At 40.1% G+C, this 16,519-nt stretch overlaps 2 protein-coding genes across 4 annotated transcripts; one reads left to right on the top strand and one right to left on the bottom strand.

Moving 5' to 3' along the window:
* The first annotated feature begins 1,415 nt into the window (after nt 1-1,415).
* Nucleotides 1,416-9,158, top strand: LOC104453914. Its single transcript, XM_010068567.3, has 5 exons — nt 1,416-1,832; nt 1,988-2,102; nt 4,060-4,295; nt 4,671-5,469; nt 6,004-9,158. The coding sequence occupies exons 3-5, from the start codon at nt 4,062-4,064 to the stop codon at nt 8,088-8,090; spliced, it is 3,120 nt and encodes a 1,039-aa protein (XP_010066869.2). The 5' UTR covers nt 1,416-1,832; nt 1,988-2,102; nt 4,060-4,061; the 3' UTR covers nt 8,091-9,158.
* Nucleotides 9,159-10,925: 1,767 nt separating this feature from the next.
* Nucleotides 10,926-15,539, bottom strand: LOC104453913 (clp protease adapter protein ClpF, chloroplastic). Of its 3 annotated transcripts, none has more exons than XM_010068564.3 (10): nt 15,383-15,539; nt 14,361-14,760; nt 13,807-13,866; nt 13,505-13,599; nt 13,228-13,400; nt 12,790-12,902; nt 11,752-11,797; nt 11,584-11,624; nt 11,301-11,508; nt 10,926-11,207 (listed from the first exon to the last, which is right to left on the bottom strand). In XM_010068564.3, exons 2-9 carry the CDS (start codon nt 14,688-14,690, stop codon nt 11,353-11,355), a joined length of 1,014 nt encoding a protein of 337 aa, XP_010066866.2. In that variant the 5' UTR covers nt 14,691-14,760; nt 15,383-15,539; the 3' UTR covers nt 10,926-11,207; nt 11,301-11,352. The 3 variants fall into 3 exon arrangements, with proteins under 3 accessions (XP_010066866.2, XP_010066865.2, XP_010066867.2); XM_010068563.3 differs by having other exon boundaries at nt 14,361-14,753; nt 15,383-15,538; XM_010068565.3 differs by lacking the exon at nt 10,926-11,207 and having other exon boundaries at nt 11,366-11,508; nt 11,723-11,797; nt 14,361-14,753.
* Nucleotides 15,540-16,519: the final 980 nt, after the last annotated feature.

The following is a 16,519-nucleotide window of genomic DNA, read 5'->3' as shown; positions in this document are numbered from 1 at the left end:
TGTCGTATCGGCCAACCATCCGCATATCGTCTTCACCCGCCTTATCGATTATCATAGGATAAATCAAACTACCTATATACATTTCCGAAAAATTGCAAGAGACCGTATAATTATTTTCTTTTTTTATTAAATGAAATAGATCTTAGCTAGGAATTTTTTTTCATTCTTTTGATAGGATAGATTCCAAATGCCAAAATATCTCGAATGGCGAGCGCATGATGGTATCCAGACTTTTATTTATTTATTTATTTTTTGTGCTCCTGGTGCAAGTCGTATTCGTCTTGTATTACCACCATGGAAATTTAGCCTGGTGGCATGGGGCTTACTTCCAAGTGGTCTAAACCTTATGGTCGATGGTTTGTAACCTTTGAGTTACTTATCAATTACGGAAAGTCTTGGTTTGTGTGCGACGTAGATTTGATCTTTGTCATGGTGTGGAATAACCTTGGCTTTGTTCCCACTAGCATCGTGGTGCATGACGGTGATGGACTTGTTGAGAATGAGTTGTATTCATGATTCTTTGATGCTAATAGCTCATTTTCACTGTTGTTAATGAAGAGAAGTGATCTCGTGCCACCTCCTGCATCTATAAAAAACTTGAAAGGTATGCATATAAAAAATATATATATATTTAATTGTAATCTCAGTTCTTAATTTTTTTTTTTCCTCTCTTAAATTTAATACAAATTGTGAAATTGTATCAAATGCATCTATAGTCAACAAAAGCTCGACAGTCTTTTACTTAGCTATATATATATATATTTGGAAAAACATAGTGTAATCGTGCAATCGGGGGGTTTCAAATTCCACGGGCGGGTCATGTCAATAAGTATCCAAACGACACTGGCCGAAGGGCAATTTGTTTTTAAATCATTTCTTAAAAAAATAAATGCTAATATCCGATTTTGTAATTTTTTTTTTCTTTTTGGATTTGGAAACTCGCATGCTTCGGAACGTGTAACGCGAGGGGGAGGGAGAAGGAGCATTGAATAGAGAAGGGATTTTGACAAATTTCTTTTCATCGGGATTTTTTAAAGCTTTTTCAATGATTTTTTAAATGCCTGTACGAAAAGCAAGGAAGGTGGAGAGAATCTAGAAATGCATTACAATTTCCCTTTTTTTTTCCCGTTTCCTCGAAACAATTAAAAAAAAGGACCCAGAAAAAGAATATTTTCCCCTGGAAAAAGTGAATATATCTATATATTAATTACCCTGTTGAGTCTCCTAATAATAATAATAATTATAACGATAATGAATCACAAGGGCGCAAGCCATGACAGCAAATGAAAGGGGGAAAAGAGGTAATTAATGAGAGAGAGAAGTAAGAGAGAGAAGCTAGAGAGAGAAAGGGAGAGAGAGAAGCTAGAGAGAGAGAGAGAGAGAGAGGGGGTGTTCAGGGGGAGAGGAGGAGGAGGGAGGAGGAGGAGGAGGAGTGAAGAAAAAGCAGAGAATAAAAAGAGACCGGATGTTGACAAATTTCATGTCACTGTTCTTAGAAGGTCGTTTGTTTGTGTGAAGATTTCTTATCTGGGATCTCTCTCTCTCTCTCTCTGAAAAGACTCCCTTTCTCTCTCATCATTCCCCCCCTCCCTTCTCTCTCTAGAACGAAAAACTCCTTTCTTCGCCCGAGAAAGAGGAGAGAGAGAGAGAGTAGAGAGAGAGAGACGACAGTGGCCCAGCAGATCGAGAGCTCCCCCAAATCTCGTTTTCCCTTAAAATTCTTTTTTTCCTCTTTTTTATTTTTTTATATCTTCTTCCTCCTCAGTGTGAGTGATGAGGATCTAAGCTCGTCCAATGTTGTTGCGAACGTTGCCCACTTCGCTATTTCTCGTGTAATTACCAAATTCCTTGGCTTTTCTCGTTTTTCCCCTTTTTTTTTCCTTCCCCAATCTTCAGTTTTTAGCTTATTTATCCTCCCTTTGTCCTGTCTTATTAGTTGGGTCCTCTTCCTTTTTTTTTTTCCTTCCTTTTTTTTCTTTTCTTTTAGTGGGATTTTTGTTTCCCGTTCGCTTCGTCTGATGTGGAGGCTCCGTTGGAGTGATTGGATCCATGGATGATTTCTCGCGGTAGGAGGGAGCTGACGAAGACCATGTTGCGCTGAGGTAAAAATTCTTCCTCCCGTCATCGCAGAATTCGTTTTCTTGATTGTCTCCGCCCGATGCTGCTGATTGTGTTCTTGGTTATCTCGTTCTTGTCCCCTTTTCTTCGGTCGTAATTTGAGGTCCTTTGATTTGGTTCGTGGTACGGATTTGCCTTTGTCATTTGATTCCTGACTTGCCACTCTGTCGAATTGGACGGAGCTCAGAGTCGATTCGTCACTTTCTGCTGTTAATTTTGTGTAATTCTATCATTCGGGGCGGGCGTGCGTGGTGGGCGTAATTCCTCGCGCCTCGTAATCGGTTTCGAGTGGGAATTGGCTCGTGCCCGTGGGGTTATCTTTTGTTACCTCATTCGAGTTTTTTATGCTCGATAGACTAATTAAAGAGTACCTGGAGGGGCTGTTCCATGATAGACTTCACTTGAGCTCAGTGCCTCAGTGATCTCCCCGAAATGTGGCCCGACTCCTTAATGATACGGCTAATGTCATTTTGTAGATTTCATGGAAGAACTTGAGTTAATGATAAGAAGTGGCCGGATTCTTGCTTGGATTGGTAAAGAGATTTGTGGGGATGATCTAGTGGTAGTGGGACTGTGTTCACTTACTCTAAAGTGAGTGAAGTGCAGTTATGGTGAACTGAAGTGCTTCTGTAGATTGAGGAAATTTGTGGCATGCATTCGTAGTCTAGTCTTATGCACTGCATTTTAAGTTTGTTGCAAAATACATTCTCTGGATTCTTGGGTTAGCGGCATCCAGAAATGATAAAAGTATGCTTGCTGATTTAGCTTATAGAATCGTTCAGACAGTGCTTTACTAAAAAGTTGCATTTCTCTGTGTGGCCCATTTTCATATATTCCTGTGCACACCTGCACCAAGGGAAGTGAAAGGGGAAGACAATGGTGGGCAACATATTTGGGCCATTTTTAATATTTGTCTCGCCCAGTTATTTACTGATTGTTTTTTGGACCCTTAAATTTTTTTTTTTCGTTTGCTTGGCCATTCCCAAGGAATTTGGTGTTCTGTTCTTTGATTATTTTCTGACAAAAGCAAGTTCCACTGTTCAATTTAAATTTTTGGGAAAACATTTGGATACAAATTTACAAATGTGATGTTACAATTGCTTGTTGGATTTGGCACGGACTAGGGGAATGCCTTGTGGAATCTAATTTGCAATTTCAATCAACTTGTCCCCGATTAATAGCAACCAATGGCATCTGAAAGAGTAAGGTATATAGTCGATTGATTAATGTTTAGCCTGATCCCAGATCAAGATAATCGATACTCTTTTGTGTTGCAACTCTAATACTGGATGGATGGACACATTTCTCACCTGAGATATAGTTAAATAATGGAATGGGGATAGAGAGGTAATGTTGCTTGTTTCTGGGATAATCCTTGGGTTGCATTGGAATTTTGATGAGTGTGGTGCTCTAGACAGACAATATAAACTTCTTTGCATCTCATTTGGTAAATATGTAAATTCAGATACGGAAGAATCTAAGGAATGAAAGTTTTGAAAGATTCTCGGGAATTAAGAAATTTCCATTCCAAAACGGTAGCAATCAATATCTCTGTCCATCTAAGATTCTGAAGTCTGATTGAATCTAGTTATCGTTATACTAAGGGAGGCTAACTATGTAGAATCTGTACTTTTTGAATACTATACTGGATATGGAACAAGTGGAACTCTCTCTCTCTCTCTCTCTCTCTCTGTGTATTGTGTGCTTTGGTTGGTCTGGCGTGTAAATTTTCTACTTTAAGTTGATTATGGGGATTTACTATTGCAATTATGTAGCTTTAGTCAATTCCTCTTCTCCTTTTGGTATGTCAGATGATTATTTTTCCTTTTACTAGTCTGTCCTCGGATTTTATCTCAATTCTCCTTTTCTCTTGGGAACTCTACATCCTTAATTTGCTATTCTGCTTATTTATTTAAAGTGTTCTTTTTTATCTACTGCCAGTGATGGGAACAGAAATCCAACTGAAAAGCAATCTTCCTGGACATCACTCAATGAGGGATCTGAATGAGGATTCTAACAGTTGTAGCTGGTCGCTGTTTAATGGAGAAAGGACCTTGCAGAATGGCCATTATTACAATGGCTTTTTGCCGGGGACAGCTGCAGATAATTATACTGGATTTGGCAAAGATAAGGTGAAGCAAAAAATGCTTGAGCATGAGGCCATATTCAAGAATCAGGTATGGTCATTGATATACTTGGATTTTAACTTGGATTTTCAATTGATATGCCGCGTTTTCAATCTTCATTTGTAACATGAATGGACTACTTGATTTACAAACATGTGTTGGTTTATTTAATTTTCGTGCTTAGAGAGCCTCTCATTAGATAAGGCATGTAGAAGCGATTTTGACCTTTACCACTCATGCAGTTGGTTCAAGAATTTTGACTACTTAAATGAAACTTACGGTAAATTGTGGATTACTGGCCCTCACATTAGAGAAATCTTGGATTACAGCTCCAAACTGTGGTCATGCATTGCTTTGAATTTTTTAAGTATATCCCAATTTGGGAACACGTGGACTAAGAAATTGATTGTTTCTGTCGTCATCCAGGTGTATGAACTACATCGTCTGTACAAAATACAGAAGGACCTGATGGATGAAGTTAGAAGGAAAGAAGCGCTAAAAACTCGTATGCCTGTTGAAACATCGCTAGCATCAAGCCCTTTAGTGTCTCAAATTACATCTGAAGACACTTGGAGACGGCATATCCCAGGCTTCCCCTTTCCAAACCCCAATTACGCTAGGCCATCTATGGAAGGAATCCATTCTCCTATCAATTCTATGAAGGGGCATAGCACGCCACCCGCCACCTTTGCTTCTCCAAATGGAGGTATCTTCAAGACTTCTGAGGCGCCTGATCGCAGACCCTCAAAGGTTAGGAGAAAAATGATTGACCTTCAACTCCCAGCTGATGAGTACATTGACACTGATGATCGAGAACAAGTTGACTGTGGGAAAGAAATGTCAAATTTTCCTAATCAAGATTGTAAATTTGGCTTTCCCAATGCTGTAAATATTGTTCGTGGAGATAGTGGGAAGACCAATAGTGTGGGACATGCTTCGGAGTCTGGTTTACATGCGAAAAAATTGAACGTGGCTGACCTGAATCAACCTATTGAGGTTGATGAAACTAATGCCTCACCATATATTGATCTTGAGAGTCATGGTTTGCCTCATGGGGAGAGCCGTATTCAGGAACACTCTTTTAAGTCAAAATCAATCAATCTAGGCTTACCTTATGATGATGCTCAAAGCTCTCATCGCGGAAGCAATAATGGGACTCTATTCAATTTACATCAGGTCAGCGAGAGCAACAGAAGAGGGTTGTTTTCGCCCATGCTTGAAGCTGGTAAGGTTTTCTTTGGTCTAGCCATCGGGCTTATTGTTGCATATGCTTATGCTTCTCTTCTCATGATTTTCTCACTTTTTACTTTTTTATCTTTCAAATTTTCTCTTCTTGGATAAGAGCATCTGCATTGTATAATTTTCATACTGCTTTTTCTGTATGCTTGCCTGCTTTGTCAAATGTCAGATGGCCTTCTTTGGTTTTGGTGATTTTTGTTATACAGACTACAGTAACAGAGATGGTTGCTTACCTGGAATGGTTGCCTCCAAAATAAATTTAGCAGTGATTAATGAAATCTCCTGTTTTAGCAGATTTCCAAGTAGTGCTTTGATCATTGAAATGCTAGAGAATGTGCATATAGACTATCGTGATTAGACAGGCTACTTGTGCGTGGCTGTTGTGGGTAAGATGTCAAATATGCGCATGTGGATGGTAAGATTGTAGGTTCAAGTGCTTTTAGTTGAATGACATTCTCACTTTAAAATCTTTTACATAATTTTGCTGCAATTCTGGAGTCAATGATCTCTTTGTTCACAGGGGACATCAAGGGCAAGAAATCTACTTCTCATGGTCTCCATATCCATGGTTTGCGCAATGAAGTCCATGACGCTCCTTACAATCAAACTGATCAAAGCACAGTCAGTCAAAGCAGGGAGAGGACCATTTGTGGCTTAGAAACCTCTGTAAATGCTCAGTGTCCAGAATCAGTAATGTCATCTTTGGAAAAAGCAGGCAAATTAAGCCAGAAGTCACTTCCATTTCAAATGGTTTCATCCAGTACCAACAGTGCAAGTACTCATCCAGGAGATCGGAACCATGCAATCTATGGTGACAAGTGGCATGATAGGGATGTTAGACCCAGCAGAGGATTTGGGAAGGAATTGCTCAATCAGAATGGCTTTAGCAGTGGGTCCTCTCTGGATTCCAAGGAACTAACCAGCCGCTTCCTGGGTCTTAGCTATGATCACGTTAAGTCTTTTGGCGATAGGAAGCTACCCTCAAAGGACTTTGTCGATCGTGCTTCTGCTAAATATGATGGATGTTCAAATTCTGTTAATGCTAACACTGGAAGAGAGGTAGATCTGAACAGAGTACTTGGAAATGGTACATCTAGTAACTTGGTTCTGCCACATGGGGGTGGAATCACAGATGCAGAGAACAAAAGAGAGGACCATGCTGTGATGCTGCCTTGGTTGATGGCTAAAACGGCTAGCCAGAATGAGGTCACTGTGAGAAGCGATCTGAATTCTAGAGGATCAAATTTGCATCAACCTTCATCGTCTATTTACCTGACCTGCAATAATGAAGCTGGAAAAGGTCTGACTCAAATGTTATCTCAGAGTACAAGATCGGACTTGTGTTCCAATGAAGTTGATGCTAAGAGGAGTGATATTGGTGCATTTGCATCGTCAAGTAATAAAAAGATTCTTGGGTTTCCATTACTCGAAAAGCCACCTATTTCAAAGAATGATTCATTTTCTCTTAACTCACCGTCTGCATCTCTTCCTCGTATGTCTGAAGTTGAAGTTGTGGAAAAAGAGAAGAAAGTGAGATTACTCGACATTAATTTGCCCTGTGATTCTGTATCTGAGTTGGGTAAGCCAACTCCTACAGGAACCCCTGCCATGCAGAAAGGCATAGGTTCAACCGCGAGCTCTGTTAGGCATCAAATTGATTTGAATCTATGTGTGAGTGATGATGAAACTGTTGCGATGCCATCAGTTTCCACTACTTGTACCAATGGAAAGCGGATATCTGGGATAGATCTGGAGGCTCCTCTGGTTCCAGAAAGTGAGGACATGATTTTTGATGTAGAAGCTGCAGAAAAGGAAGGTGAAAGATCTATGCTTTCCTCACAGCAGGATAATGGACATCAACAGAATGAAATTGTGAAAGTAGCAGCAGAGACGATAGTTGCCATCTCATCAGCCAGCCATCAAAATTATCTGAACAAGATAACTAGCAGATCACCTGAGTCTCTGGAGGACCTCAACTGGTTTGCTGATATTGTTCTCTCTTGTGGAGATGGTATGGGGGGCAGGCTAGAAGCTGCTTCAAAAGCTATAAACAGACGGTATGACGAAGATTCCTCATCAGAAGAGATAGATTACTTCGAGTCCATGACACTGAAATTGACAGAAACAAAGTCGGACGAATACCTGCCTAAACCATTCATCCCCGAAACCCTCAACGTCGATGAATCTGCCGCAGCCACTTCGACACCAAGTCGTACCCGGCGGGGACAGGTGAGAAGAGGGAGGCAGCGGAGGGACTTCCAGAGGGATATCCTTCCGGGCCTAGCTTCTCTTTCTCGACATGAAGTAACTGAAGATCTTCAGACTTTTGGAGGGCTTATGAGAGCAACTGGCCACGTGTGGCAATCTGGATTGACGAGGAGGAACTCTAGAACTGGCTGTGCAAGGGGGAGGCGGCGGTCTACTGGTAGCCTCTCTGCTGTAACATCTGTGGGTCCCAATTGTGCTCCGTTGATACAGCAGCTGAACAACATAGAGGTGGGAGTTGGGTTGGAAGAGAGGAGCCTAACTGGATGGGGAAAGACTACAAGGCGACCTCGTCGGCAAAGATGTCCAGCTGGTAATCCTCCGTCACTTGCTTTAACATAATCCTGATAACAGGCTCGCTTTAATTACTCAAGATGGAATGCCGGAGTAAGTTCCATGGTTGGGAGATGGAGGGATGGTATGGTCATGAGGATTCTGTTTGTACATTCTTCCCCAAAATTTGGTTCCGTGGAGTCTATTGTTGGCTACCAAACTCTGTATTATTCGCGAATAATGCTGCGGTATTCTTGTTGGGATAACATTGGCATCTCATCGCTCGCATCTCCACTGTGTCGCCACGGTAGAAGACCATGTGCTTGGATTCAGTGGATGACTTTCTTGTAATGAAGGAGTGTACTGGCTCGTGGCGATTCGGTTCACTTGTTTCATCTTTTCCGATTGGGTTGTGATGCCTGGATGAACGGCGAGACTTTAATACAGGATGCTAAGACATGGAAGTTGGAGTTGAAAGCTGTAGAAACTTTTTCTGGTGGGATTTTTCTTTTGAGCTGTTTCAGTTCCGTTCTCTTTACTATTGTGTAGATCATAGAAAGGGACTGGACTAAAAAGAGTAAAGTAGAGCAAGAGACTGCTGTCTGAAACCGACCCTACCCGATATTTGAGGATGGGTTTGGCATTGTTAAGTTTGCCATGCCTGTGTTTTTCTCCTCTTGTTTTTCCATCTCTTCTTGTTTTTTCTTTTCTTTTTGAGTTTTCTTGGGAAGGAAGTGCCTGGTGGGTAGCTCATGATGATCACCCCTGCTGAAAGCGATTCTCGCAAAGGCGGTGCTGATTTTCGACCAATCATGAATGTAATGTACCTTAGTTCCTGCGACCTGCGGTCGATGTGCCAAACCTGTCCTTCTGTATATGAGAGCGTTGGAACGGGAGAGGCATTTCCAGCAGTAAGGACAGCATTGAGGGCCTGTTCGATACTAAAGGTCAAGCCATGGCCTTTCGACTATTGCATGTTGCGTTTTGGGATGTGATGTCCTGCTGATGTAAGAAACAGAATGAGGTGAACAGTATCTGTACCATGGGACGTATATTACAGGACGAGTGCTTAAGTTTGTGTCGAAGCATTTGCTGGACTGTCTTATAATTTTATCTTGCTGAAGACAGTTTTGCTTTGCTCGAGTTCTTTTCTGTCTGATTTTCGTGGTTGTTTCGAGTGTAATTTTGCTGTGCTCTCACCACGGTGCATATATGTTTGCCATTATTACAGGAAAGAGTTAGTCCATGTAAAAGAAATAAAACAATTGTCGAGACCTAAGCAAACGGCGAAGAGAGATTTTTAGTTTTCGTGGCTAAACTCTTAAGGTCGTGTTCACTTCTTGTTTCTTCAAGCGCCTGACAAATCTCCATTGGGCAGACCATTAATGTTCAAAGTAATTGTAACTTTCCTAATGGCCACCCTTCCAACATGGAAGGGGAGGTGAGGCTCAAATCCCCGCATCTTCTCGTGGATGGGATGGGGACGCGTAAATTTCGGGGAGTGGGTTTTCGACTCCCACGCCCGCAAGAGCGGGCGGGCAAAGAGAGAGTGTAGAGTAGAAATAGAGATGATCGAGAAAAAAAAAAAAAAAAAAAAGTAACTGTAACTTTTTTATTTTTATCTTTTAAATTTTTCAAAAGTCTTTGGCTGTTAAACATTAATGTGGGAATCTAATTACCATTTATTGTGAAACATCGGAAGTTTTTCATATATATATAATTATCGACATGTAAAATAATTAACTATCTCGTCGCCATACAAATCCATAATGATAATGATGGATTGTGCATATTAAAGTTTTTTTTTTTTTGTATAAAACATTTTTTTAGTAAATTATTATTTTTCTTTAAAGGGGGAAAGAAAGGTGACGCGCGGGAGGAAGGCGCGTGGGGGACACCAAGGGAGGCAACTGGATGGGGGAATCTGAGGATGTTGGGAGTCAGAAAAGAAGATGCGTTTCTGTCGGCGTCTGAAGATCGCATCTGGTCGTTCCTTCCTTCCTTCCTTCGCTTCCCTTCCCTCATTTGGAGGTCAACGGTCAAAAGTCCCAAACAGATTCTCTCTCCACCAATCCCAACCCCGATCTCTCTCTCTATATTTGATTGGTTGGGTGGGTTGGGGTGGGCCCCTCGAATTATCTGTCCCTCTTCCGGGCATCTAGTAGCCTTCTCTTTTTGGATTTTCTTTTGGCAGAAGAATAAAAATACAAAATGACCAAATTTAATAATAATTTCCAATGCGTTGCTTTCTCTCGTCATATATAAATTACATGAGTGGATACCATAAAAAGCCCAAAATTGACAGAAATATCTCAAATTTTTTTTGTTACTAAAAATCCCAAACTTACTCATTAATTATGAAACAGATGCCCTTTCGTCCATGTTTATATAATTGTTACATTTATACCTTGGATAAAATTGAAATAGAGGGTATATATATCACATATATAAATTTGAGTTTTTTTGTGACAAAAATTTGAGAGAATATCATAGTGGGCAACTTAAGGATTTTTGGTTAAAAATTGAGATATTTATATTGCAATGAGCATAGCCGATTACGTTATCAACTTCTGACGTTTAAGATGTTAAGGAGCGCTGTCAGTTGAGTTTGATATCTCTAATCTGAGTTTGACATCTCTAATCAAAGCCTCTAGCATTGCCTTATAGATCATTCTAGCATTGCCGCATCCCTAATCCGGAGCTTGATCTAACAGCTAAAGTCTGTTCCCCTTTCGACATTTTCTGTGAGTCCAAATGCTGATAATTGAGGTAGAAAAATGTATGGTAGTGCTTCCTAAATTGAAATGTACAAGACCCATTTTGCAATCTTGTAAAACGTAGGTTTTGTCATGAATTTGTTAAATTTACTTTCCATGATGCATACACAACCATTCGCGCTCTGGATGACAAACTTAATCTGGCAAAGCTAGTGATATTCGACATTCGAGTCTGGACGAAAGAAGTTACTTTAACATGATAGCACCGACGCTCAAGTAGTAACTACATACAAGCAAGCAACTAGCGAACCAATGTTGTCGACGCCATTCAGAGTTACTCACAGTGAAACAACCGCGAGCTAAGAGCAAAAAGCATCCTACTTCGCCCCAATGGTCGCAGTATGACACCCACAGCACTGGGAGCTCCGTATCAACACGGTCTATGTCCACTCGAGGTACATGAAGCTACCTGCCGAAGACAAAAAGTCCGTATGAGTGAGATCACCTGGTGACAGACACCAAGGAGTTCATTAATGACTTTTGACCTCTTGGTCTCAGTCACCTGAATACGAATGGATAGATACAGTGGCAAGCAGCAGCTCCTCATCACCCATTCAGGCATTGTCTCCATCCTTTTGATCTTCTGGATTGACGGGCAATTCATGACGGGGCTGACTGTACTTTTCACGCAGCTGCTTGATTGGGATGAAATCTCCAGCGCCATCCATCCCGTAAAACAAAATGGAAATATAGGGATGGTCAAACCTATCCTGCAGATAAATCAGAGTAGCCAACTCAAATCAATTGAAAGGCCATCAGGAGCTACCAAAGCACACACACTTTACCTTGTCTGGCTGGTCAGGAGCTACCAAATTCTCCTCAGGTACTGCAACATAGGGCAACGTTTTCATCAGTGGGCAGGCAACAAGGATGCATCAAGAGCAGAAACAACAGTATTGGGACAAAAATCAATTACTGCTTAACTGAATGTGGTTTATATAACTGAGCAGTACCGTATGTTACTAGTAAGTTCGGATCCTCGTATACATCAACCAAAACCTGAACAAGAAAAGTAACTGAAGTAAGGCACCAAAATGCTCCCGTTTTGAGCATCCAATATAACGATATCCACTAAATCTATCATATTACCAACTCTTGTTCAAGCAATTAAGATTAAGGACACAGTCGGAGAAGTAACTTTGCCGATGGCAGAGGTTACAATAGTACGAATGTGCACAAAACTGAAACTCACTGGCAATATAACCCTTCTTATAACTTAATATATGTTACATGCCTCTTTTTGGATATTCAACAAAGATAATTAGTGGCTGCAAAGCTAACAACAACAATGTTCATGCCCCACTTCAAATAAGGAGAATTATTTGAGCTTCAAATACTTGCTTCTTTGTTCTTTGTGCGGCATTATTTAATTTCATCACATAAGTGAGTTTGAAATGGTGTTAGATAGGTGATGCAAATTACTCAGAAAATTAGGCCAAGCTTCACAATATCCACGTGCTGCAAACCTGCTCATCAACATAGAGAAATATACACCAGACCACTCATATCTAGATACCTGTTGAAAATTAGTCCCATCAACACCTAATTAGATGGCAGATAATGTTTCACTTTTGGCCAGAAGATGACTGCAATTCATTTCTTTTTGGCAAACACATTTGTTTTCATACTTTAGAATGGAGCATGACTTAGCTAAAATAAAGTCTGAACAAATGCCTTAGCATGGAGCCAGCTATCTCGTTTCAAGTTCATGGGGGGAAAAATGCCTCATGTAATAGGCAAGAAAGTCGTTGGACTTGCCTCCCAAAAGACTTTTTGTTTGGAGGAATATGCACATAAAAGGAAAGTCTGTTGGTCAAGAGCTGATTTGAGCACACCAAGACTCTCTCAATCCAGGTTACACTCATGTAAAGACATTATATGGCTTCTCTCAATTGTATTTTGGGAACCATACCATAAGCTCATAATTACTATTGGAAAGAGTCATGAAATTCCATTGTGCAGTGATATTGCACCACCAATAGACTAATAACCTGGTAAAATGGCTGATTGGAACCTCTAGCCAACTTCTGAATCTGGGCAGCTTCCATCCATGAATTCGATTCACAACACACAGGATCCATTCCACAGACAACAGCTCGATATCCTGATACCGTAATATGAACTTTCAGAAACATAATCAGCATAAGGCAAAAAAAGGTTGAAGGAAATGTAAATTGAAGTAACTAGATTCTTAGCGCGACATACTTGACACACACAAAAATTGAGAACTAGCAATCTGCTTGACATTTGCTACTGTAAATGTGTCTACAGCGCATAGTTAATAGGAAACTCATGTGACACATTCCTCTAGCAAGTACTTTGCTTTGGTAGCAACCAGTTTTACATACCTGAATTGAAAATGTTCACACATGACTTTATTAAAGTGAAAGATAAATAACAATATAATGAAGGGTGTGCAGATCGTCTACCAAATACTTTATGCTTCACTTTCTGGCCCAAACGAAAAGCATATTGTGCATTCTCATAAGCCAGAGCTTTGGCTGACGCAGCCAATGAATCTGCCTCCAAAGTAGAAATTTCATCACGCAACTTAGAGGCTAATGCATAATCCTCTGTCTCAACTGCTTTCTGCAAATCTGCACTGCATCAGAGCAAATGATACAATTCTGAAGTACATAAAGCTAGGAGCGAGGAGAATCTAAAACACCCTAAGGAGACTATAAAAGAAAGATAGATCAAACTAACCGTAAACGGATGATGCTTATGGCCTTATCTTGAGCTTCACTCTTTGAAGAGGATCCCCTTTTAGCTTCTTGCTGCTTGATAACTTCCGCTTCAACCTTCCAAGAAGTATGCCTCGCTCATATCAGTACAAGGACGCACAGGCACAGGCTGAACTCAATGTACAGGGTTCATGATGAAAGAGTCTAAAAGGTCATAACGAAAAAAAATGTTGCACAACTAATATTCTTCTTCCCTATAATCAATCAATGGAATTAGATTTCCTCATTAAGATAACTGATACATAACCAGAGAAAAGATTCAACCTCGGTAAGCTTGTTTCTCAGTTGTTGTGCAATATCATACTGCTCCAAATTCAGCGCATACTGCCATATGACAACACAGATATTGAGAAATATTAAAATGCCAGAAAATGCAGTACTACTTTACTGACTGTACAGATCTAAATATCAGCCGTCTTTTTGAAGCTTTTCTTTTTCAGCAAACAATAGAGTTGCAGAATGATCAGTGATTTCTTCAACTAAGCATATTGGAAAAATCACGCTTCATACATCCCATATTCCCAAATCTTGAATCTCTGACCTCTGAAACCAAAATCTTCCGTGACATATCATCAGACCACTCGGCAACTTTTATCATAATGTGCTAAAATAAATCACATGATTTCTCACACTGTTTTCTAAATCCTTCAGAATGATCAATGTATTACTGGGGCCATTTTGCATCTAAAACAACTGCCTTTTTCATACTAAACAAGAAAGCAATGATATATAAGATACCACTAACTGTGATTTGAAACTGGTATGCAGTCTGATACTAAAGTATTGCCAATTCAAATTCTTAAGTGAACTTGAAACACCTGTACACGAGTTGTCAGGTCCATCTGAAAAAAGAACATGAGTATATCTTCATTGGCACTCTCACTCTGCTCTGCACTCGCATCCAACCCCTTTTCACCCCCCTTAAACAGCCATCCAGCTCTGACTACAACTTCTCTTCGTCTCGTTGCAATAACGTTGGCAGAAAAGGAAAAACTCTGCATGCACTGACACTGATGAGACTGTCCATCTGACCCTGAAGTGGCGAATGTTCTCTTTGTCAAGCTGAATTGCCTCCTGCATGATGAATCAGTTGCATAAACTCCACTCTTCGCCGATGCTGTCACAGGGCTCAGCGACAGTGCTAGCATTCTTTTGGCTACACAAGGCAAATGCGGCACCTAATCCGGTCCGTCACACAGAATTTTCTGTACCTGCAGTCTAAAAGAAACCACGTGAGATACCGTGCGAAAATCACCTCACCTCTCAGCTCATTCCAGTATCAACCTTACAGCCCAGCCGGGTTTGCGCAGAGAATTCTATCATTCTTCATTTGCAATTCACCTAATTTTCAAACTAAAAGCGAATCATCGCCATATCCTGGTCACACAGGCAGCTGAAACTGATACTGACGCAGCCACAAAGCCTCAATCCATCACAATTCGACTACTTTCCTCCATTAATCACCGACTCGAGCGCACTCAATTGCCGAGAACACCACCTGACACATGCCAAACCTACACAAATGCTACGACACCCATCCTCGGATTCTAACAAACAGAGGCGAAAGACTATAAAACTCCGGTTACATTCTGGGTGAATCAAGGAACCTTAAAAATCAACCCAAGAAATGAAAGAAACGGAATCAAGAACCTAAGGAAAGATCACCAGCGACGGTAACTTAACATTCTACACCAAACCCATTTCTTTTTCCTCCGGGAAACAAACGGAACCGTGATTAAACCGAACGGAATGGGAAGCAAAACCCAGAATTCGTACGGAACGCAAGGGGGCAAAAATCGCATCAATTCAAAGAAAAACTTTTGATAACAGGAGCACTCACCAGGAAGCCAGGAGCAGCTCTGGCGAGCTTGAGCTTCTTCGTCCGCACAAATAACCAAATAAAAATCGGTCCTTTTAATTTTCGAGAAAATAGGTTTTCCCTTTGGCCCAGTGCAAAACTGCAAATGGAAAAATACTTGACATTGCCACTTCACAGCTCTCCCGTGATCGAAAAGGAGTATTTTACTATACAAGAGTTTGGGGGAAATGACAGATTTTAGAAAACAAAAACTTTATACAAAATAAAAAATTTAAGAATTAATATTTCAAATTAGTACTCCCATAATGACAAATTTACTTTTAACCAATACATTCAATTTATTAATTTAATAATAAAATTTAACGAAAATTAATAAAAAAATAAATTTATCATTGATGCATTAATTTATGATAAATTACTATGAATGCATCATTTTGAGATTGTTTTATGGTATTAATTCAAAGTTTAACAACTAAAAAAAAAAATCCAAAGTTGAAAAGGAAAGCAGCAGAAGACAATTCACCTGCTCAATATGGCGTGGATATACTTTTAATTGATTTTTTAATCCACTGAAAATTAATTAAAATTTAAATTAAAGAACAATAGAGAAATTGCGACCATCTTTACCAATGCGATTATTTTCCAAAAAGAAAAAAATGGCTTTTCATATTCACTTTGATGCCGGTTTCTGTAAAAAAATGTGGTGACCATCGGTATCAATTATGCTTTTGATATTAAAAGCATCTGCGTGAATATATGACTTGAATTTGATCTAGTGAATACGTTGGGGTCTTTTGAGCGTTTTCTTTAATCTAATTTCTCGGGCAAAATTGACATAAGAAGTAACTCTCGTCTTTTCGAGTGTAAAAACTCCTTTTTAACGTTCTTGCCTCAGTCATCAATGTAAGCCAGTGAATTCATGGTATGAATTGTTTACATTGCATCTCTTGCCCTTTCTTTCTCGATTTTTATCATTTTGCTCATTGCGCCATGAGGACTTACCAAACTGAACCGTCTATTTCATGGTTTCACTCAAATCATCCCATGACTTGTCTGCCTTCTTTCTCATATCTGGGTAAATCGTCCGACGCGATAAGGGGGGAAATTGCCAAGTTCGCGGTCTTCATACTCGGGTGAAAATCGACATGAGAAAGAATA

Source organism: Eucalyptus grandis, chromosome 7, assembly GCF_016545825.1.
Source record: "Eucalyptus grandis isolate ANBG69807.140 chromosome 7, ASM1654582v1, whole genome shotgun sequence".
Classification (NCBI taxonomy): Eukaryota; Viridiplantae; Streptophyta; class Magnoliopsida; order Myrtales; family Myrtaceae; genus Eucalyptus; species Eucalyptus grandis.
The sequence above is the reverse complement of the archived record's forward strand: the minus strand, read 5'-3'. Positions and strand labels throughout refer to the sequence as shown.

Excerpts from the sequence above, each read along its gene's own strand:
- LOC104453913 (XM_010068564.3), bottom strand. The coding sequence starts at position 14,690 with ATGCTAGCACTGTCGCTGAGCCCTGTGACAGCATCGGCGAAGAGTGGA. Across the intron at positions 12,903-13,227 it reads AGTGAAGCATAAAGTATTTG|GATATCGAGCTGTTGTCTGT; the intron begins GTAGACGATCTG and ends TTACGGTATCAG. Across the intron at positions 11,625-11,751 it reads GAACTTACTAGTAACATACG|TACCTGAGGAGAATTTGGTA; the intron begins GTACTGCTCAGT and ends CCTATGTTGCAG.
- LOC104453914 (XM_010068567.3), top strand. The coding sequence starts at position 4,062 with ATGGGAACAGAAATCCAACTGAAAAGCAATCTTCCTGGACATCACTCA. Across the intron at positions 4,296-4,670 it reads AGGCCATATTCAAGAATCAG|GTGTATGAACTACATCGTCT; the intron begins GTATGGTCATTG and ends GTCGTCATCCAG. Across the intron at positions 5,470-6,003 it reads TTCGCCCATGCTTGAAGCTG|GGGACATCAAGGGCAAGAAA; the intron begins GTAAGGTTTTCT and ends CTTTGTTCACAG.